Below are 24,105 nucleotides of genomic sequence, written 5' to 3'. Positions count from 1 at the left end.
CTGGACAGGCTTATTTAAAACATTTTAGCATCACTTCATTAATAAAACTAATGCTAAAGCCAACAAACAGCCACCTGTTGTGTACATTCAAATACACCTGTTATCATGAGAACATCCAGCCTTGCACAATACCATACCCTAAGGGATAGGTGATATGATACCCCTGAAGTAAGAGGTGTGTCTATGTGTGTGTGTGTGTGTGTGTGTGTGTGTGTGTGTGTGTGTCTATGTGTGTGTGTGTGTGTGTGTGTGTGTGTGTGTGTGTGTGTGTGTGCCTGTGTCAGAGAGGCTGGGGGGTTGGGGGTTTACTCAAAGATGGAGCCAGGGAGACACCAAATTTTGGCGGTCCCCTCAAGGGTTTTTTCTCCCCCCAACAAAGGCTACCTCATTTGCAACAGATGTATACATTGTGAAAAGACAGGTCCCACTGATGGGCTGGAGGACACTGCAGGTGCTGAGAGAGCAAAGGGCCTCGCGTGCAACGGCATTTTAAAAAGTTAGATCAAAAGGGGCTCAGGGACGAGCTGGAGGTCACCAAAGAATCTGAATTGAGTTGCTGAAAGATGGTGGGAGATAAAAGATGATTGGGACTCAAATTTGGTGTGCAATTATGGTCCCACTGAGTCTCTATTCAGAGAGTTTAATTGTCATCTGGGGGCTTAAATGTAAAGACGCTTGGATTACTGCTAAGGCTGGAAGAGCGATCCTTAAAATCACATATTATACTTGCAGTCTATTACATTGGTGCTGCTTTAATCCTGTGAATTTTATCCTCATATCATCTCATCACATGTTTACTGTTTACATTATGGCCAAGCTGGAACATTTCATCACTTAGCAACATTTGCAAGAGAAAACTATTGCAAGTTGAGGTTTTTCTACACCCATACACAAACTTTTATGTATGTGCATGTATTGATTTTCTATACATGACATATACGTAAACACATAAAGCACACATGTAAAAATAAAAAAGGAACCAATTAGAGCAAATTCATATGCCTGTGGTCTATGCAGTTATGTAAGTTTGTGTGTGCTTTTCTACCCTTATTGGACTACGGAGACCTGCTTTTTAGGAATGCTCCTGATCAGTTTTTAAAGAAATTGGATACAGTGGTATACAATATCCAATTTCTTTGCGTTTTATTACTGGTTGCAGCTATCGTGTACATCACTGTTCCTTATATTCCGTCGCACATTGTCCATCTTTGTGTGTCCGTAGACTCTCTCACTGGCTGACTTTTATTTATAAATCTATTCTTGGACTTTTGCCTACATATTTTTTCCCGACAGTCAGAACTGAACTGGGCAAAAAAGATTTTAAATTTTCTGCCCCGTCTACCTGGAACGATGTGCAGAAGGACTTGAAATTGACACATCTTGTTACTCTGGGGGAATTCAAGTCAATTATAAAAGACAGGGAAATTAACACAATTGGATCTTGTGATTGCATTGTGTAATCATATAATCCCACTCTTGTTCTCCTGTAATGTGTGATTGTATTTTATTTGTGTCTTGTGTGTTTGGTGTAACCATTCTGCTTTTGTGCTGCCGTCTTGGCCAGGTCACTCTTGGAAAAGAGGTTTTAAATCTCAATTTTTTTTTTTACCTGGTTAAATAAAAGATATTGATTGATTGATTGATTGATTGATTGATTGATTGATTGATTGATTGATTGATTGATTGATTGATTGATTGATTGATTGATTGATTGATTGATTGATTGATTGATTGATTGATTGATGCTTATATCATAGACCTATGTTACATACGGTAATATATATATCCATTTCAAAGCCTGTTAGAGTACAATATGTTGATGTCATATACAACCTGTTCCGAAATTTGTTAAAGCAGAAGTAAGCGGAATTTTTGTGTTAATCTAAGTCTTAAATAGTTATATCTTCCGACGGCAATCACTTATATAGAGTGTTTGGTCTGAAACACGGGTCTGTCAGTCACTCTGCTCTGCTGTAAGCCGAGGAGAAAACTTTCCTTGTATCCTACAACCTTTATCCAATGAGGAGAGAGAACGGCATAAAGGGGCGGTCCTCTCTGTGTGTGCAGCCAAGGGATGCGCGTGAATGTGGTGACATAGGGACGAGGGCGGGGACTGCTAACTCCATCGGCTTACAGGAAGTTAGCCAAAACGACCGGATCGCTTACTTCTGCTTTAACACTTTATATGTAAAAACAGCCTACTCGTTTTGCTATTTGTTTTTTTTACATTCCTCTTTCCAGAGGTTGTACAGTATGTATGGGATAATAATATAGGAGACATACTGTACATTGCACGGGACAAATTACACTCCTTTCTGATTGTTCCTGGAAAAGTGAATCACTCTGACTTTAGATCATTAGTTTCAATGGTTTATGAAGGTAAAGCTCAGCTCCATCTTTGGTTACAAACTTCCCAGCATCCAGCTTTGAAACTGTAACATGTGATTAACTTCATCACCTGAAACTTAATACATGCTGGCAATGTTGAGAGTGATTCTGACCATGGGCCAGATTTCAGCTCTCCACTGTAACAGCTGAGATTCAGCACCTGTTAAAATCCTTATAATTTCTTAGATATGATGTGAAATGTGAGATGTAAATGTGTAATCTCATCAGTCTCATTATTCTGCTGAGTGAGCGGGAAGGAGGGGGCTTCAAGGATGAACAGGGGCTTTTAGTGCATGAGGAGATAGCCGACAGGGTCAGAGTATTGGCATGTGTCTATTGTGTGAGCGGGCCATTGTAAAAAGGGGGGTTTAAAGTTTAAAGTCTGTATGAGTGTGAATGTGTATGTGTGTAGGCAGGCTAATTATATTCTACACAGCTAAGGATGACCTGGGCTGACCAAACTCAATTCACTGAGCAGGACGCAGTGCAGGGAAGGAGGAGGAGGAGGAGGAGGAGGAGGAGGAGGAGGAGGAGGAGGAAGAGTGCAGTCAGGCAGCAAAAGAAAAAAAAAACTGAGCATCCATTCTTTTTGTTTTTTTCTTTGTAGCAGTTTCCAACAGTGAGTTCATGGGGTGTATCTCCTAAAATGTGGTGGATGGTGATTTTTAAAGAAAGTGAGAAATAGCAAGAGAGCTTTGAGTTACATAGGATTTCAAATGAAGATATTGTAAAATAAGTATTTTTGATGGAATGAAAATATCTGTGGCCATGCAGTTCATTCATTTTTTTGTCAGTAATTAAAGAGTGACATACCTGCCCTGTGAGCACGTATTAAAGGAACAGTTCAACATCTGCATAAATGCATTTATTGGCTTTTACACTGAGGGTTAGATGAGAATGTTGCCATCGGTCACCTGGAGGCCGCAGCTGGTCTCCACATGAAGAAAGCTGAGGCTCAGCGTTATACTCTTTTTTTTTTTGATGGATTAAATAAGTAAGATGCAACATGTTAACGTGCTACTGGTTTCTCCGTGTTTTTATTGCTTGCTGAAGAGTTATTTTACTCTGCAAAATATAATCATTTTTCAAATCCAAAATGTCAAATTATTCCCTCAATGGCTTATTGCTTGTCTGTTATTTCTAAGACAATCTGAATTACTTGGATGTTCGTATGTTTGACAGGAGTCCATCTTTGTTTTCTCTGTAACTCGTTGAGTCAACTGGTGCAGATGTGGAGATTGGGTAAATACCAGCCAAGGCTTTAAAGCATGTCAGAAGTTTCTAAGTATAAATTCCATCACAGCAACTTTAAGAACACGGGCCCATCTTGACCGCCAAATTTATGCTTCGGCCAAGACCGCCAAAATATAGTCCCTTTGTATTCTCCCCCATTGTATCCAAATAAGGGTATTCAAATGTGGATGTGGTCGAGAGCCACAACATCTGTCTTTCCTGTGGACATATGTAAAACACTATACCTATTGTCAATTTTGGAGGGATCCTGCTTCTTGTTAAGTTTCCCTCCAAATTGATTCAGCCAATTAGAGGCAGTGTGGGGGTCGGGGGAGCAGCAACCAAGACAGACAGCGGAGAACCTCTGTCTGACCCCCAGCTGGGCTCCAACAACACTGTCTATCAAACCCACCAGGCCCGAGGCGGCACTATAGCACCGCTGGCCAGCTGATAGTGGCTCTCTCATCTGGATTACAAATAGTGAGATGGGGAGATGCAGCTAATTGCAGCTAATGAGCGTCATAAACGTTGGAGTGAAAGGAGCTGGAGATGCTGCCTTCTGAAAGGAAACGACTAAAGTGTGTTTCCCTCCAAAAACCAAGACAGACCAAACCATTTACAGACCGACTCTTGCACATATTACCACACTCTAATGAGGGAATGTAGCGTTTATAAAGGAGCACAACACATGCCGGCTTCAATCTGGCTACAATCAAAATCTGTGGTGACTGCAGATGCTTTGTAGTCTAAATTTACCCTTAAACCTCACGTACCACAGGAAACTTCCTGTGCATTCTGTGGCCACTTCGATGGTGTTTTCATTTGGCTTATTCATCCTTGTCTGCAGCTCGCAATCAAGCACTGACAGTAAAAAAGTCAAATCTTCTGAGTTAGCAGTGGCAACGTTGTGTGAAGAACCACTTAAAAAGAGAGCAGCCTGTTTACCATTGAGCTAAACTATTCCCTTGTGTGTGTTTGAACATTGAGGAATGTGTGAATCAGTGCAGAGGACATCAAGGTTGGCTGCGCTGTTGACACGGTCCCTGTGTAAAGTCGGCCTCAGTTCAATGACACCATCATTATCTTCTCACACTGAGATAAGAGATTGGATCTAACTGCTCCATCCAGATAGGAACACAGTAATGATCGGGCTGCACTGTGAGAGGGAAACAATACAGAAGAGCTGTGTGGTTCATAAACAGTAGAAATGAAATTTGACATGAACTCAGAGAAAAAATAAATAAAGTTTAGTTGGCAGAAAGATTGTAGTGTTTGATACATGCTATCAGCACTTCAGGATGCTTTACTAAACATGGTTATTAAACAGTGTTGAATCAGAGCAGTGGCCCCAAATACACAAATGTTTGTAGAAGAAGTGCTCAAATCTTTTAAGAAAAAAAATACTAAAAACCCTTACATAAGTAAAAATATGATAAGAAAAGTACTCATTGTGTCTTTTGTGCATTACATTAATTGATTATTACAACTGCTGCATTGTAATTATTTAGCTGCAAGAGTTAACTGAGGTGGAGTTGATGTACTTTACTCTGAGGTTCAAATTCCTAACCTGGTTTTACTACATAGTCAAATATTTCCATGTAAGATTTTTATTTAAACAAAAGTGTCTAAGTCGCCATTGATTACTAAATAAAGTAACTCAAACACTCACTTAATAAGATTTACAAGCTTATGAAGTGACTGATCTGGTTCAAGAACAATCCTGCAATTTGAGAGACTTAAAAATCAAACCCAAAAGGTTTTGATAATCCTTCAATGTTTTTGCGCTAAATGTCACAGTATCTACTCAACATAATGCCTAAATAATATGTCTGAAGGGGCAAACAAGTAAACTCAATAAGGCAAAAAAAAGCAGAAAAAAGACAGACTTCGAAACTTCAGACATAATAAAGAACTTTGGCACAATAGATGGAGAGGTCCATTTTAAACACCTGCAGCCTCTTCCCTCCGTTTTTGCTAATGAACCATCCCTAGGGCACCCAGCTGTGACCTCTGACCCCAGGCACTATAATTAGGTTATATTTGGAGCTGTTGAATGCAACAACAAAAAAAAGTGGATTCCTCAAGTGTAGAGCCATAAAAATGATTTAAATGAACATCCTCAAAGCATTTATAAAAAAATTAATTTGTCAGAAAGTGCTTTAAAGAACCACAAACACCAATGACAGTGATGGATTACAGAAAGCAAGTATTATAAACCAAAAGAAGAGGGAGAGAAAGAGAGAGAGAGAGAGCTGTACAAGAAGCAGAAAAATGTGTGGGCTGTTGTAAATGTGTGAGGTTACTGCAGAACATGTGTAAACTGAGACTTAACCCCAACTGCCACAAACAAATCTCTTGTGATTTGTATGGTTCTGACTTGCGGGGTCATTCTCTACATAACATCACATAGGACACATCTTCACGCAAAATTTATGTGAGATCCCGATGGAGAGGACTTAGGCACACGGGGGCCGTATCAGAGTATTGTGACACTGCAGCTAAGTGATCTATTACATGTTTAGAAAAGCATTTGAGAGCATTCTCAGGGTGTCTCTGCGCGTTTCCAGCTGCGTTTGCTATCAGCCCTCTCTGACTGTGTTTATCTGGTGTAGGGCCCTCTTGTATTCAGTTTCCCACTGGGCTTTACACTAACACACACACACAGTCACGCAAACACAAACTACACAAACCGAGATGAGAGGCACAAAGAGAAATTTACTGTCATACAAACAAACACATACACAACCAGGATCCTGAGAAAGTGCAATGAGAGAGCAGGTGTCAGTTTTCACATGCGGCTCTCATGGGGGCTCTACTAAGGGTAAATATCAGCGTGAGGTTTTTCCGAGCTCCGAGCGTTGGTTCTTCTCACAGCCTCTGGCCGGCCACTGGACCAGGAGCCCCTTCACCTGCATGGGGAGGTGGGAAAGTGTTCGTCTCACTGCTCTCACTGGCTCACCACAACGCAACACTACACAACACCACAGTGTACCAGATCAGTCTTTTTTCCGATAAATACATCCCACCAGGGCCTATGGTTCTTTCTGGACCTCACAACCACACTGTAATTTTAGATAACGGTTAAAAATGTAGCAGCAAAATCATCTTTTGTCCTGTTTAACTAAATTAAACTTAAAAAATGTGATTTTCCTCAACCAGTCAGTCTTTCTGACCAATTTTGACCGTTTTATGGCAGATACTGCACTTTTGCCGTGGTTTTGGTGCAGATACTGCACTTTGGCTTGGTATTAGCTACAGATATGGCACTTTGACTTGGTTTTACTCCAATGGAGTTATAGAGTAAATTATAGAATGTTGGGAGTACAGTTTTGCAGATATTGCACTTTGCCTTGGTTTCACAGTGCTGAGAATATGCCACACTTTTGATTGGTCCAAAAAAAAAAAAGAAGAATGCAGATAGGCTACTGCACTTTGCCTTTGTAGGGCAGAACTAGACTCTGGTATTAAGGCTATCAAGGTTTTTTCTCACCCTAAAACAATAACAAGTAGATTGTGATGTGATCCAGACTACAGCTGTAACATTGTTTCCCATGACCATCCTCACACAAACCAGGCAAAAACCTAAGACACAGCACAATCCCGTGGCGGGAAGGGCATATTTTCTGCTACCCTGAACATGGGCTGATTGTCAGAGTATCCTGTCAAGGTCTTAGATCTCATTACCAGCAGATAGATGACACTGTGCAGGAAAACAAACAGCAGCGATGTCAGATCAGCCGGATTAGCGCCGAGGTGCCATGGGAAGCTGCTGAACAGTCTGGGAACAAGGGCATCTCAGCTTCTCAACTCCCATCAGGCCGTGCTCTGGTGTTTCAGCTGGAGCGTTTTAGGTTGGGTGAAGCTGCAACAGCAAACACTCCATCTAAACCCAAAGTGTGATGTTCAGTGACTCTTTTGAATCTACTGCAGGATTTCACGTCTTTAGATGTCAGACATGTTGGACTTAAGTTGCACTGCAGAGTCAGGATGTGTGTTTTTAACTGGGCACATGCAGCAGAGTGGCCTTAGAGGCTAAAACACAAGGGAGGAAAAGAAATCACTGAAATAGATGAAGCATTTTGACTGAGTGTACTTTTTGCATGTTTATAATGTATATGTTCCGTTTTTATTGTTGTGTATTTAAAGTGTCTTTGCAAATTAGTGAAATGTATCTCAACCTTTCACTATCAACCTAACCTGGATGTTTGAGAGGACACTGGTTGTTGTTCAGCCTCAAATATCTACTGAGGTTTCACATACAACCTGTAAATGTCTTACTCCAAACACTGGATGCCCACACGGAAAGAACCTGTAGGTTTTAATATAGCTTTGACTATATGTGACATACATAAAATTGGTCGTTTTCATATATACGGATATATGCTATATAGCCTACTGTATGGTGCATATATATGCAGCATATATTCACAGATAAACTGCATATAGGTTTCATATATGCGTATATATCCTCATGAGGATTCAAACCTCTATTAAAACCTATAGGTTCTTTCCGTGTGGGTGGATCAATGGATCTGACTGTGTACGTGCTCAAACTTAGATCAGCATATCATTTGTTTTTGATTTTTCTTACTTATGCAACACTCAAATACAACTTTGTAAACATTGTTAATCCGCATGAAAGGCACTACCTGTGTCTGAAACAGCAGGAGAAAGCTACACACAATGTCTAGGTCCCATAAACACCAGTAACACCACACTGCCACTACATCCTCTCTGTTTGCACGCTCCCCCACACACGTAGAAGGATACAGCGCACCAAATAAATAGACACAGCACTAACACATGCGTGCAAACTCTTGTATGCGTACAGCAGCGGCATTTGAGGACACTCTCATTGGCGGCCGTGTGAGAACGCCGCGCGGAGGCCACAGCACGACGGGAATCTGGTTCAGTAGTTGAGGACAAACAGACTCTGTGTCTCATCACAATCAATGATGGTGATGGAGAAGAGAAGCAGCCAGGTCTGATGGCTCAGACACTCTAATAGCTGATATGGAATTTGTGACTCGAACTGAAGATCTATTGTAATTACAAAAAAACTTCACTGTACCTTTGATTAATAGATCCAGTGTTTTTATTATACATAAATATTGGAGATGGCAAAACCACTAAAGCAACAGGTATCAATGGATGAGCCATAATCTAGAGACCATAACAAGGCATCCATTAAGCAATTGTCACAAACTGGCTCAGTGGATGTGACAAGGAGGGAGACCACACAAGGTTTAACTAAAAACAAATTCATATGTGTTAATTCAATGTGTTTTTTACATGAATGTACCTCTCCATCCCTTACTCTATGACTTTTTAATGATAGAGACTAAATGAAAGTGAGTAAAACTAAACAAATAAGTTTAGTCTTGCTATGTTTGATCTATACAACCACATAGAAACACTGAATGGGATCCAGGCTGGATAAGACTGTAGTTTGGGTCACACCATGGTCACGCAGAGTGTGTGCTATTGTTTCAATGGACACGTGTATGAATACACACTCACTGATGGCTTTGACAAAGTGTGTAAATTTGACTGTCCGTGTCCAACTTCGCTGCACACACGTGGAAGCTGTGACATATTTCTGAAGTCCATAGCTAAGTTTAGGCTCTAATGTATTCATTTTTCTTTGACTGGGTCACACCCTGGACACCCCGCCCCTCCTCCACCCGTCACTCTGCGCTTTAAACTCGGCTGCTTTGAAATGCCCTGCAGAAAACAAAGCTCTGTCCTGCTGCGGACAATAAAGCAGCTGGATTTCTGCACATGTGCCTTTGTGTCGGTCTGAGGCCTTGTCATAACTCCATCACAGGAGCCTAGACTTCCATCACACACACACACACACACTTACACCGAAAGTCAGTGGCTCGGGGAGATGCATGGCAGTGTTGGCACAAAAGAATATTTGATTTGGTTATAAATACCACAACATGAAAGAGAAGCTCAGCGGGGTAAAGGGCAGAGGCCACGACAACTAGAGGAGGCAAAATCTTCATCATCATCATCACCACCATCATCATAAGTGTTGGGTCTGACAATCAGGTTAGGGTTTTTGAACCATGACTAGTGCTTTATGTCTCTTCTTCATTTGATTTAGCATGTATTTACTTCACGCCTGTGGGACATTATGCTAATAAGAAGCTTTGGAGATGACTGGTGTTGTTATGAATGAAATGTTGCAGAGTGAAGTCAGTGCAAAGCAGCCTACTGATCAGATCCATAAGAAACCTTAGTTTAAAGAAGTTTACTGCATTTGAGATGTTAAAAAAGGCAATCACAGTTGTTTATTAATGTGTATGTTCATAAAGAAGAAAATCCTTCTTTATAAAATATACATGACCTTCTTTATGAGAGAAAAGGGCAAACAAATCTCAATAAAACACAAAGCAACAAACATAATATAATTGTGATGTTTAATATCCTGTCCCACTAAAATGTCTTTTGCTCATCGTTACCTCATTTAAATATTTGGCCTTGCAGAAATTAGATGTATGCAGAGTTAGTAGCAATTTAATGAAATAGCATTTCACAATCATTTGCTGAAGTGGGACCATGTTTCTGTGCTTACCTTAAATTTGAGTTTGAGACGCACGTGTATGAGAAAGCTACTTTGTGACATCACAACTAAAACTACAAAATGTCAATTACCTTGTGTATATCAATGTTTTGTGAAAACCTGAAGCCTCCAATGCATACCCTGAGAATAGACGTCCAAGCTGGATGGCACAGAGAAGGCTTAACTTTTAAAACTGATTACTTCTTAGTTTAAAGTGAAATTCTGGTGCACTAAACTAGTTTAAAGTAAAGTAAAGATTAAATTTAAACCTCTCTTTAAACTCTGATTAGTTTTAAATTCAAACCAAGGTTAAAGTAAATTCTGTTGCACCAAAACTTTAAACTCCAGTATAAACTGTGATCTACTTTAAACCACCGGTAGATTTAGTTGCACACTTGTCCCTGTTGAATAAACAGGGACAAATTTATTCAACAGAATAAACTCAGTACAAATGAATAAACTTGGCTTTACTAAACATAGTTTATTGAAACTGTGCAGCAGAACTTAGCTGAACCTTTTAAACCGAGTTTTACTAAACTCAGATCCATCTTAGATTAATTTAAACCTTGTTGGTGCAATCCAGCCTTTCTGTTTAGCAGCTCAAGTTTGAAATATTTGCATATTCATAGATTCTTGTTTTTTGGATGAGGGTGCATGTCTCCATGTAATAAAAGGTCAATTCAACTTTCTTTTGGTGGAAAAAAAAAAACATAAATCAGAACATACTATATTATGTGTCTCCATATCTATCTGGGGGGAGGATCCTTTAACTCACATTTTAAATTACGTTAATTAATTAGTCATTTCTAAGCAGACAGGCCCAACACAATGGTGAATTGTGTCTTGGTTTATCTTTGCATACTGTTACTCATTCTGCAGGTCAGACGTCCCTCCTCCCCCCGCTCTGTGTGAGTGGTTTAAAGTTTCTCTAGTCGCGCTCTGATTGGTCCGTGAAGTTTTTCTGAGGGGGAATAACTTCACAGCGCTGCGCTCCCTGACGCACAGCGGCCCGGAGAGTCGAGGGGAGCTGTGAGAGTTTAGTGCTGTTCTCTTATCTCACACATCAGGGTAAGAGGCTGCAAAGCTATGGAGATGATCAGAGATAGAATACAAGTTGTTTTATAGAGATTTAGGACGTCGCAGATTTGGAATAATCTTTTTCTGACCTTTTTCATTTTTATTTGTTTTTAATTTCGCATCACTGTCGAACATGTCTGCTTTGGGGGTTTGGATTAACGCCATTTGGATTTTACTTTTTGCCATTTTTGATGTGGCTCATTCAAACTACTCTGAGGACCAGTGCAGCTGGAGAGGCAGGCAAGTATTTCCAACTTTCTGCGTTTGGCTTCATGAAAAGATGATTTTTAAACGTCACTGTGAGATGCTACAGGTGCCACTTTGTCCTTGTTTGTTTGTTTGGCCTTAGAATTAATGGTTAATGACGACGCTGCCGTGAACGCAACATGTTGTGACTTGCCATTAGGGCGCAATTAAAATGTTTCTAGCTGTGCAGAGATAGCGCCTCCGGGCTGCAGGAGGCACCGAGGGTCCAGACACACAGGAGACTGCAGGGTCGAATCCCCACGCCTGCAGGAAACACACGTTGTGCATGCATGTTGAGGGAGTGCAGCTTCATCACAGCTTTGTTTCAATCATGCAGAGAACTTGATGCATTTTCCTAAGTTTGGCTCTAAAGATTAATTTGTGTGGAGTGGGGGCCCCTGTTTACACTGAGCTGCCAGTAGGCGGCGCCTTCTCAGGAGAAGAGGAGGAGGCTACTACTGGAGTTTGAGTTTTAGATAGATTGATAGAGCTATAAATTAAAATACTTAATAATAATAGAGTCATTTCCTTTGGCTGAAGTGTTGCCCAGTCTGGTCCGTGTCTCCTGATCGTCTCAGTCCTGCAGCTCAGTGAGATGAGACGTTGTCTGCAGCTGCAGGACTGAGAGGTTCAGCAGAGGTTTCCCTCTTCATAAGTCACTTTGTGTTTCTACTGAACTCATGATGATCTTGGCTGAAGTTGTGCATGACTCACATTTCTGAACCTGCTCGGTCCACTTCGATGAGGATGTGAGTGACTCTGGATGCTGGATACATGTACTCACTGGTGTTTCCCTCTCTGCTCTCCCTCCCACAGTGGTCTGTCCCAGCAGCAGGGCAGCGTGGAGCAGATCTCCCTCCACTGCTCTGAGGGCACCCTGAACTGGCTGTACCCCAAAGGAGCCCTGCGCCTCACCCTCTCCCCCCGCCTGCCCTCTGTGGCGGTGGGGCCCGGCGGCAGCAGCTCGGGCCTCATCACGGCCTGCGTCAAGCCCTCGGAGCAGTTCCACGGAGCCCAGCTCTACCTGGAGAGAGACGGGGTCCTGGAGCTCCTGGTCGGGGACCGCCTGGAGTCCTCCCCCCCGCCGAGGGTGCGCTGCTTCAGCCGGCTGCCGGGGGAGAGGGTGGCCCTGTTCCTGCAAGCTACACCTCACCAGGACATCAGCAGGAGGATTGCCTCCTTTCGCTACGAGCTGAGAGGAGACTGGACCGCCCGCATGTCACTGGACTCCAACTCCATCAGCAGTAAAGGTGAGTCAGTCTGCTGTGGTCACATGCAGAATGAAACACAGATGGGGAGTACAGAACAATAATCATTGTGAAATTGCTGAGTAAACATCTGAAAGCTCACTTTGTTTCTCTATGGATCAAAAACTGTAATTTCTCATAAAACCGACCAAACTGTGGTCACAGCTCTTTTTTTTCCTCCTTCCTGGGGAGTTGGGGAGTTGCAGAGTCGTACCCCACGGTGATGATATTATACACCATAAAATCCTCCCTGTAGATGATTCATAATTCATAACAGGCCTCTGCGGGCTGGTTGGACTTTCCACGGCCCATGTAGAGAGCAGGGAGGAGGAAGTGGCCAAACTTTCCCCAGAGGCGTGCTGGGTTGGAGTAGGAGAGGGAGCTGTGGAGGAGGAGGAGGAGGAGGGGTGTGTGTGGGGAGGGGGGGGACAAAAGCACAGTATGTGGGGCTTTCTCCAGAGTCCAGAGCCCTTTGAATGGGTGCCGCATGAGTATTCTGGGATTACTGCCGTCGCCTAGGCGACAGGGAGGCCTCTGCCCAGCTGAGATGCTCCCCTCTTTTGTTGAGCTGCCTCTCTGTGGGGAGACTTGTCTGTAGGAGTATACTCCCCCCTCTACATCTCTCTCTCTCTGTCCCACACACACACACACACACACACACACACACACTGATTAGGTTTGGATGGGGGTTTGCTGTGGACTAGAGAGGAAGGAATCTCATTTATCAAGAGGTTTTCACTAAGGAGGAGAATGTGTGGGGTGGGCAAGGGGCCTCCAAAGAACCACAAGGAGAACTTTAAAAAATGCCAGGACTTTTTGTCTAGCCACAATTCAGTCAAAGCAGACAGCTAGAGCTTCACTGGTTTGCTTTTTAACCCCCTTTTTTGTTTTTTTTCCTGCCATCCTTAAACTCAGCTATGAGTTTCAGGAAGGTGCACTTCATTTTTTTTCCCTTTTTTTTTAAAGAAAATGTGTCAGGCGTGAGGTGAAAGGGAGCACAGACTTTACTGGGAAGTGGGATTGTGCTCCTTTAAAAATCTTTGAAGTTCTCCCTCTCCCTGGCCCCTGCCCAGGCTTTGATGAGGTGTGACTGTAGACACCCTTAAAGGCTCTAGGGAGGAGGAAGAGGGGGGTGCAGTTTCATTTGGCCTTTAAATCGTCTGCGGTGGACGAGCCTTGCACCTTAAAGCTCCACTGGTCCTCCTCTACCAACTGTAAAAGTAGCAGCTGGCTGTTACAACTCGGTGGTTGGTCTCCTCTCCTTTGTTGCTCGCCTTTGCACAGAGCTTTAGGTTGGGATTCACATCTCGCATTCCTGAGCATGTGATCTGGAAATGCGCTCTTTGATTTCAGGAGGCTCAGTATAAGTATTAGCATATAGGTGTTACAGAGGAGTTTAGACTTTTCTTGAGGTCACCAACTGATTCTCCCTCTCTTTTCTTTCTCCAGATGCCTGCAGACCCTGCAACGACACAGAGATCCTGATGGCTGTTTGCACCAGTGACTTCGGTGAGTTACCTTTTCCAACCGTTCCCCTCCTTGCCTGTATGAAGTGTAAAGGACAGGAATCCAAGAATGAAACCACCGAGAACTCCCCCTCCTTCAAATTCAGACAGGATTAACATATTAAACCAGACCACCAAATGGCAACAAGTCCAGGCAGCAAAAGCTACAGAAAGTAATGATTCCTAGTCGGGGATCGACAAATCGGTTGTGTCGAATTGGTCTAAAGGCAGAGCACCCCTATGCCTGCAAATCCTCTCCTCTCAAAAGTGCAAAGGTTAAAGGTGAAACAGCAGCTCTCTCCATCCCCCATCACACACACACACACACACACACACACACACACACACAGGAGAGCCTCTACTGGAGGCGCTGTAGTGGACTAATCCCAACATCACCCCCTTTGGGAGGGAGTGGTGGGCTAATCTGTAGGCTTCTGATTGAGCTGTAAAGGCACTGAGGAAAAGTTCAGCCAGTGAAAAAAGTCAGAGGGATTAGTGACCAAGGCCGGGCTTCTAACGGCTCCAACATCAGTTAGTAACCCACAGTGAACAAAGCTGAGACAGGACAATGCAACAGTTTCAAGATTAAAAAAACACAGCAAAGCATTTTATATTTACGTATGCATGTAAAAAGTGTGTTTTGTAAAATAACCATAGAATGAACCTGAATGTTCTGTCGATCCACAGTGGTGCGTGGAAACATCCGGTCTGTGGAGCAAGACGAGAACTTGCGGGCAGCGGTGATCAAGGTCAGCGCCACCCGGGTGTTTCGTCAGAAGTACGCCCTCTTCACCGGCAACAGTCGCCTGACCAGCAAGGGCGAGATCAGGACTCTGCTGCAGTGCGGTGTCAGACCGGGGCCGGGCAGCTTCCTCTTCACAGGCCGGGTCCACTTCGGGGAGGCCTGGCTGGGCTGCGCTCCGCACTACAAGGACTTCCAGCGGGTGTACACTACGGCCAAAGCAGCCCAGCAGATACCCTGCGAGCTGCCCGTAGACTGAGCCGAAACGCTGCAGCATCTTGTCTTATCGCACAGAATGAATGAAGGCTGCACTCGAAGGCCAGGCCAAACTCAGCCCTGCTCCATGTTTCAGAAGAAGCCACGACGTGCAACCGGCCCTGTCGAAGTTGCCACGGTGCCACCGACGGATTTTCCCAAAGGTCTGAGGAGTGAAATGGACTTTCCCAACACCATTTCAGTGCAATATGCACTCGCCTGGTCCCAAAGACCCGGTGGAGTTGTGACATGAGAGACACGGCAGAAATGAAGATTAGGAGCATTTTGGCATTGGACAGTTGTAGAAACAGTGATGCCATCGTGCTGGTTCAGAGAAATTTGTTTGAAAAGCTTTCCATTGGGGATAAATTAAGTTAAGCCATTAATTCAGGCCTTTTCAGAGTCACTGCTTAGAAACTCAGGAACATTTGAGAAAAGTTCTTCAGAAAGCTTCCTGCCTTTTAGCTGATGTCCTGGTGTGGACACACTGAGGCCACCTTTATTACCACAGTGTTTTTGTTCAGAAAATGTCCAACCATGAGAAGGTGGGTTTTTTTTTTATCTTTTGGCTACCCCTGTACTGGGGTCGTCCTCAGTGTTACTATTACTAAGGAGATTATTAAAAAAAGAAAAGGAAATATTAAAAAAATATATTTGCACTGCTTAAGGAAAGGGAATGATCTGGAAAGTGTGATGCTGCAAGCACTGAAAACCAAATAAAAAAAGCAACTATATGTAGCATAGTGGAGCGAGTCAGAATTTAATATATGTACAGACAATGTGAGCACATACAGTAGTAACACAAAGCTAAGGCTACCTGAGCAGTTTTCACAGCTCTATAGTGCTGAGAGCACTTTCACATTCTAGCCAACTCTGAGATTTTGTTTCTAAAAAGAGATGCAGACTCATCTTTTTTTTTGTAAGATATAATGTTTTATTTCAGTAGCAAGCAATGTTTCTACAAAATTTGACTTTTTAAAGAATTATTTAAAACCATGTTGCAGGAGTCTTGCCAAAGCAGTTACAAGTTCAGTTGTTTTCAAGTCATTTACTGCTTTCTCATTATGTTGATGTGTATTTCTAAAATTTCAAACTCAAGATGTTTTTGTTTTGTTTTTTTCAATTTTTAAGTCTTTGGTTTGAAAGTAAAACAAACAAGTTTTTCATTACACAGTCGACAACAGCCATTCGCAAGAGAAGTGAAGTGTAGTGTTATCATGCTAGAAAAATCCAGCTCTTGCTGAGAAAAGGAAATGACTAGACTGGACAAGGCTCGCTCAAAAGAAACAAAATATGCATTTAATGTATACGATTCTGTTCTGATTCTGTAAGTGGTATCATATGTATTGTGCACTATATATCAGCAAGGGGAAGGGGGTTCATACCAAAATTACCATGATATGCTGAAGCAGTATGTCTTAAATGCGTACACTGCCATTTTGCTGTTTATTTTTCATGTGAATTTATGTGAATATCAATGTGAATGTAAATATGTTAATAAGAAATTCTAGAAACGACATGAGGAAAAACAATGGTGTCTCAGTATTGTGCATTATTTTTATGTTTGTCTGTGTTATTAAAATATACTGTGAGAAAAACACTCAGCAATGTTTCTTGGGTTTTATTTGTTTTCTTCTCACTTACTTTCACTTTGAACTGATCCTTTAAGGCTTTTTAATTCAACAGGATCATTTCATGCTCCATAAGCCGCTCACTCGGCACATACTGAGCTCCCGTTAGAGTATGTGGCTCCAAATGTTTTTACCATGGTAAACTTTCTCAGACATAAGTCACTTCAAGTGCCCATGAATCAGATCCCTGAAAGCACAGAACAAATGGCACGCCGGAGAGAGTGAGAGGGCCTAAAAGGCAGAGAGATTTAGGGAGTGTTTTTAGGACCCTGAGGGCGTTTGGACGGGGGAAGGAGGTAGAAAACAGTGGTTGGAATTCTGTTGTCCTCTGCCTCCCATTTTCAGGATTCAGGAAGCAATAAATTGCCATTAAGGGAGCGGCACGGCGGACTGGGCTGCGCCGAGGTGCCACACAGTCGCTCGCCTTATCCTGACCACGTGTACACAAGGACACAATCAAACCAAATCTGTTTTCTACTCTACTACTGTTCAGCTTGGAGTTTAGGATTTTAGGGTTTGGGATTTTAATTTACAGCATGACATACAGTACTTAGCGTATCTGTTACCTGTCAAGGCCGACTATGGTAGATTTTCTGCTCCTGACAGGTGAGGTGCAGCCATACCACTGAAACCTCTATGATAAACTCACCACCTGTTTCTCCTTCTTGCAGAATTCTATATAAACATGTACCGCGCACACCTCGGCAAAAAATCTCAAGATTTACTGCTCGCAGTAAAAGAGCAGCTGGGGAATTAACATGGTGTTTAGGTTAAATGGAAAAGAATCACAAAAGCGCGACATGCCTCCCATGTCTGGCCAGCTATCTCCCATAGAAACCCTGGACGCTGGTTATGCCACTGCATCGGTAGTTCGTGTGAGTGAACCTCCAACCTCCCCAGCTATTTACTGCCTCAGTGCTCCTTTAAAACATCCCGTAGCTGGGGGCCCCGAGCTGCTCAACCCTGCACACGGACACTCCTCTGCCCCCTTGCCCCCCCTCCCTTCCAGTCCATCTGAGGTTACTGCTGCAGGGCTGATAAGCCAAAACAAAGAGCACTCAAATTATACTCCCTCAGCCAATACATCATGTGACATTTTGACAAAGCTCAACTTTCCGCATTGTTGTCATTTCTTTGTGACCCCAGCATGAACCCCTAAAAAGAGCAGAGCGGATGTCAGCAGTGACAGTCTGGGTTTTGCACTGCGCTAAATTAAAGCCACAGCTACGACTACACTCGGTGCAATCCAAATAAAACAGAGAAACTATTTTCAAATCAACTTTGTCAACAGAAGATCCTGAAGACACAACTTCTGAGTATGCTGCACACTGCTAATGAGGCGTGCAGCCATTCACTGCCGAGGGGGTTTTCATTGGTTTCGCAGGGCGCTAAAGACACACACCATAAATCCTCCTCCTCCATCCACGCCACTGCTCTCTTTATTACGTCCTGTTGTGAGGCTGAGGTGAGGTGCTGGCGAGGCAGAGCAGGGAAAGGCTGAGGAACGTGGAAGCCAAAGCGATGGGAGAGCTGTTGGGTGTGGACTTCCGTCAGTCCCTGGGGGAGTTTGAGGGAAGTGGTCGGAGACAAAGCTCCAGAGATGAGAGGGGCAGACGGGGGGCAAAGTGCTGCTGGACACTCCCTGGCTCTCCAGCACAACAACATCCCCACCTTTAGCACACAGGTCCTGTGTTTCCAGCAGCAACCCACCCTGTCATCCAACAATATGACTCATTAATCAGCTCTGCAGAACTAGACTCAACATCCAAACTGATATCATCACAGGTCAGAGTCCAGAAGCCTATTAATAGCTGAAAAGAGCTTCCTGTGCTCTGTGTTTACAGTTACATTAAATCATTGTCAAAGAGAAAACTTCTCTTCATGTTGAAATAATCTCATAATTAATTTCCACTTCCCTTCTGCAGTCTGATCCCTCACACTGATCCTTTTCAGGGCTTCATCTTCAGTCTGTCCCACAGCTGCTGGGTGGGTGACGCGCTGTTGTGGAACCAAAACATTGGTTGCGATGCTCTGAGATGCGTTTTACATCTCAAATCTCAAATCTCTCACCTTCTGCCAAAACATACTTGAGGTTTGTACATCGCTGACTGTCCGCAGCTTCTCTGCTGCTCTCACTTTCCACTGATTTCCCTCTTGTTCCAGAGCAGCAGGTGGGCCAAGAGGTCGGTGTTTGGTATTTACATACCAAGTGTCCTTAAAACACTTCAGGACGAGACATAACAATCTGAGGTTCCCATGACATGTATGAATCTTAAACTTCCACGGTCTCTGCTGATTTGGTGTGCTTGGTTTCTGTGAGATTGTGTAAATGGGCGGAGGACAACGACAGGGTGCTTCTGTCCAGCTCTATATGGACCAGATTATAGCGAGAAGTGATAAAGAAACAGCTGTGGATTTCATCAGGGTTTATTTTCCACATAAACGAATACTGGTGATCCCAGTCACCCCGACCCAACTTCGTGGCCGTGCCGTCCTGCCCGCCGCAGCTCCATCAGCCCAGCACCAGCTGAGAGCGCAGCATGACGTTCTCTCTCCACCACACTCTGGCATCCCAGAACCCCAGCTGACGATGTCTGGTTCCCATAACACTCTCGCACAGCTGGGAGTGATGATTCACTAATGGAAACTGTGAATGTTCAGGTCTGAGAACACGATAACGTGCTATGTGCTAATTCTCATGCTAGGGAAATGCCAACGTTATGAAAACACCACACTGACTTCTTCTTGCCCCGCTCGTCCTTCAGCCTCCTCCTCCTCGGTGCTGGAAGTTTTGAGAGCAGGCAAAAGTTTGTACTGGGGTTTCTGCAGAGGGCAATGTGCGACAACCCATGCGTAAAGAGTCACCGCTATTCACGGAGCGGGGCGACAGAGGGAGAGAGGAACGTGGTCAGCTTTAAAGTGGAGTGGGCAGTTTGGCTGGGTTGAGAGGTCAGGGCAGAATAGAGAACAAGTGCAGAGCGGTGCAAGAGCATGTTTATCTGGCCATGTTATCCCTCTGAAGTAGAGAAGGGAGGAGAGCGAGGAGCCTCCTTTGTTCCTCAAGAGCCTGCAGATGGCTGTAATCCCTTCCAAAATGCGCACTGAAAATCAATCAAGACAGGGTGGACATGGTGTATGAGTGTGGAGGCGGGCGACACTTTTCTCAGGGAGGGGGTCCCGCAAAGAAACACAAGTTGGGTCAAACAAGCGTCTTTGGTTGTTTCCCGCCAAAAAAAAGTATTGTAAGGAAAGACAGAAGGAGTGAATTGCGACCCCCTCCAACGAAGGCCCGCTCGCTCGCTACCCCTTTTTCACTTGAGCTCGACACAGCTGCCATCTCCTCACCGCATCCTGGGGCTGACATCGGCCGCAGGGGGTACAACCACAAAAACCTCCCAACACTGACATCACACTCTAATAAGGCTACTTAAAGACAGTCACTGTGGCAGGATGAGGGGAAACTGACTCACAGGAGATTCAGTGGAAAGTGCCAACGTCATGGTGGTTAAAGGAAAAGTCAGGGGATTGCCAGAGAGGGAAGGATCCATCCTCAGAAGAACATCAGCCTATGAAGGAAATATAATCATTTAAAGGGACAACGAGGAGTTTCTCTGTCGGCAGAACAAAAAATTCAGCGACAATAAAAAAGTCTCATATTACAGTAATGTGGATGAATCTACGCTACCCACACTTGGTAATGGGTCCATTTTCGATAAATATAAATCGTTTTATCTCTATGGTTATTGTGTTATTATTAGTAGTGGTGGAAATGCTGGGCGAGCCGACCAGCGTTTCCTTACTTTCGGTTTTGCGGACGCTGCCCGGCGAGTCATGAGAATAACGCTGCCGAATCGCCGTTTATGGTCGGAACTACGACGGTATGTGATCGTCTTTGAACCTCTGGCTTTAATTCTTGATGAAGGCATTCTTGGCAAGACGTCCATCTTGTGCCGGTCCAAGAATTTCACCGTGCGCACGGAGGCTCATGGTAAATGTATCCTCACTACAGACGGCCCTTTTCTGCATGTCATTACCCCGAGCTTTCTGCCTCCCCATTTCCTGTCTCTCTCAACTGCACTATCTAATAAAGGCACAAAAAGCCAAAAAATAGTTATATGGGGAAAAAAAAGCAATTCAAATAAGAATGGGATTAAAATATTAAAAGTTGTTGTAAATGAAATTGAAATACAACACAGCAGCAGAATAAATACTGCACAGTAATATGGATGGATGGATGGATGGATGGATGGATGGATGGATGGATGGATGGATGGATGGATGGATGGATGGATGGATGGATGGATGGATGGATAGATAGATAGATAGATAGATAGATAGATAGATAGATAGATAGATAGATAGATAGATAGATAGATAGATAGATAGATAGATAGATAGATAGATAGATAGATAGATAGATAGATAGATAGATAGATAGATAGATAGATAGATAGATAAGTGCTATGGGCTGTTGTTGAAGTATTACTATGTAAACGTTCATTAATGTTCTATCTACTCATCATCTGATCTCTAAGCTGACGTCCTTGAAACACAATGGCCTTACAATGACTCTTCATGTGGTGATGTCATCCCTCTGGATACTAAACCCCAGACTGAGAGTCTACTTACTGCTAGGTGCACAAACAGCTGTCTCCAAGCCTGCCACTTAACCACCAGGATTATGCTTTACTGACAAAAACCTGTCTCATTGTCTGCACAAAAGCAAGAAACTTCCCCGGCTGATCAGTTCATTTCTTCTCCCACTACCTGCCACCCACCTCTGTGTTTGTCCAGTCTAATCCTGCAGCTCTGAGCCACTGCCCAGCCCTCCCCTCTACTGTTTTTTTTTTTTTAAACCTTTTTATTGCTTGTTATCTTCCTCCTCCTCGGAGCAGTCGTTTTAGGTTACCTCCTCAGAGACATACTGCACTGCGGCTATTGTTCGAAATGTTTATCAAGGAAAGAGGTAGGCAGGAACGAAACTGCCACTCACACTGGTTTTGTTATGTTACTAGTATCTCCTTGCATTTTTCACCTGGATTTCGCAGCTCAAGGCTGAGCTTTGTCAACAGATACTCCTGCTGCACTGCGCTTAACATGTGAAAATGTGACATTTCCTTCCACTTTCACTTTGGTACTCTAGCACATGTTTGATTATCAGTATATACATGACTTTATATCATTGTTTTGTCATATATTATCCATACCTGTCTCTCTCCTCTACATCCTTGGCCAATCATTGTGTAAGATGGCAGCAGCCTAAACATTTGAGTCTTTTTTGGAAAGTTGTAGCGACCCCAAATTCTCATGTCGGTGAGAGCACAGTGGGGTTTCAGACTCCGTTTAACCATCTGCCAAAACGCTCTGGTTGGAGTTCAGCTACTGGTGCCATCGCTCATTGCCCAGAATGTTTAGCTGCCATGTTGCATTCTGGTCCATTGAGGCAACAGTTGGATTTCTTTCAGAGAGAAGCTGCTACACTTTAATCCTCATGGGATACTATAGTATTAAACTGCTTTGAACCTGAATAATGAATATGTTGATATGATCTTTTCTCTCTGTTTGACCAGTTGGGAATAAGACAATTGAAAAACCAAGCTAAGAGTTTGTTTTAGTTTTGTCTTTATTTTCTTACTCATTCACAGTGGAGTGCATTATGAATAAGGTCTATGTTTTAGTGCTGATGTTTTGGTATACCCGGCTCTGAAACTACGGCTGCACCACCAATACAATGACATGTGGAATTTAGTGTTTTCCCCTGACTGTTAGAAAAATACATTTGAACCATTTCAAGAGTCATAGAAACGATTTCTATGTTAAAGCAGAAGTAAGCGATCAGGTGGTTTTGGCTACTTCTTGTCAGCCGATGGAGTTAGCAGTCCCCGCCCTCGTCATGGATCTATTGGTCCTCGTCCCTACGTCACCACATTCACGCACATCCCTTGGCTGCACACACAGAGAGGACTGCCCCTTCATGCCGTTCTCTCTCCTCATTGGATAAAGGTTGTAGGATACAAGGAAAGTTTTCTCCTCGGCTCAGAGCAGAGCAGAGTGACTGACAGACCCGTGTTTCAGACTAAACACTAAGATATAACTATTTAAGACTTATATTAACACAAATATTCCGCTTACTTCTGCTTTAAATACAATTTCAATGCTTTGAGCACCATAAAGCGACAAGATACTACCAGGAATGTAATATCTTCTTAAAACATTAGCACATACAGCTAAACAGCATCAGGAGAAACACGTCTTATTGAAAATTAGGTGAAGTGACCCTTTAACAGTGTTGGATTAGGGATAGCATGCCATGTGTATGAAATGACATTTTTAAGATAGACACTTGAGTTATGCTGGAATGTGACTGAGCCATCCTGTGTGGCTCCCATGAGCACTTTTCATAGTTGGACTGAGTGGGGAAAAAGAAGGAAGCAAGAGAAACGTGTGAAGCCCATAATGCATCAGATGTGCTGACAGTGAGGCAGCGTGTTTATATTCCAACAAAGTGCACTCGCACACTGTGCATCAGCCCCAGCCGCTGTGGCCTGTCTGATGTGTCAGAAGCTCCCGGGCTCTCTCCTCTCTCCCTTCGCTCTACGCTCATTCCAGGGGAACATGTGCGCTGGAATTCTCCCCCAATTAAGACAGGGATTAGCCGGGTCCACTGTGGGAACCGGCCGAGTGTGGGAAAGCAGAGGGTCTGTCCCTCTCTCCTTCCCTCACCGACACTCAGCCTCATTTTCACTCGCTCTTGTTCATCAAGCTGCCTCCCTCCCCTGTCTTTCTCACCCTTACTGTAACTCTTCCTCCCCTCTTTTCTCACCCTAAATTCTAAACTTTTTTTCCCCCTCCACACTCCATTTTTTTTTACCTTTAGCAGTTCACTGTTCACCCACACCCCCGAGAATCAATTTTTCATTGTTTCCCCCTCTCATCTTTTATAATTATGCACACTGATCCCCTTCATTTTTTCCCCCTTCTTTTCATGCTTTTTTTCCCCTTCTCGTAGCCACCCAGAATCTCCATAGCTTTCAGGCCTAATTCTTCAAGGTTTTCTGAAGTGCACGGTTCTTCTGTGCTCCCCTCTCCTGCCCCTTCCCTCCTCCCTCTTAATGCCTCTCCAGCCTTCATGCTGAAAGCTTGTCTGGAGGGAAGCTGGGGATTCCTGCATGAATAGTCTGAGACTGTCAGACTGAAAGAGGGGGCGAAA

At 43.5% G+C, this 24,105-nt stretch overlaps 2 protein-coding genes across 2 annotated transcripts in view; one reads left to right on the top strand and one right to left on the bottom strand.

Annotated features, from left to right (window-relative positions):
* The window catches only part of ccdc78 (coiled-coil domain containing 78), a 38,062-nt gene that overhangs the window by 5,710 nt on the left and 8,247 nt on the right, over positions 1 to 24,105 (bottom strand). The window lies entirely within an intron of this gene.
* On the top strand, positions 11,209 to 15,817 carry metrn (meteorin, glial cell differentiation regulator). Its single transcript, XM_085761245.1, has 4 exons — positions 11,209 to 11,509; positions 12,332 to 12,765; positions 14,212 to 14,271; positions 14,955 to 15,817. Exons 1-4 carry the CDS (start codon positions 11,403 to 11,405, stop codon positions 15,266 to 15,268), a joined length of 915 nt encoding a protein of 304 aa, XP_085617371.1. The 5' UTR covers positions 11,209 to 11,402; the 3' UTR covers positions 15,269 to 15,817.

Source organism: Trachurus japonicus, chromosome 19, assembly GCF_045865225.1.
Source record: "Trachurus japonicus isolate A0001 chromosome 19, Traja_1.0".
NCBI classification, from domain to species: Eukaryota; Metazoa; Chordata; class Actinopteri; order Carangiformes; family Carangidae; genus Trachurus; species Trachurus japonicus.
This window is presented reverse-complemented; position numbering and strand designations above follow the sequence as displayed.

What these genes read in the sequence shown, in the direction of transcription:
- metrn (XM_085761245.1), top strand. Translation starts at nt 11,403, where the DNA reads ATGTCTGCTTTGGGGGTTTGGATTAACGCCATTTGGATTTTACTTTTT. An exon ending in CAACTCCATCAGCAGTAAAG is followed by an intron (nt 12,766 to 14,211) that starts GTGAGTCAGTCT and finishes TTCTTTCTCCAG; the next exon opens with ATGCCTGCAGACCCTGCAAC. An exon ending in TGTTTGCACCAGTGACTTCG is followed by an intron (nt 14,272 to 14,954) that starts GTGAGTTACCTT and finishes GTCGATCCACAG; the next exon opens with TGGTGCGTGGAAACATCCGG.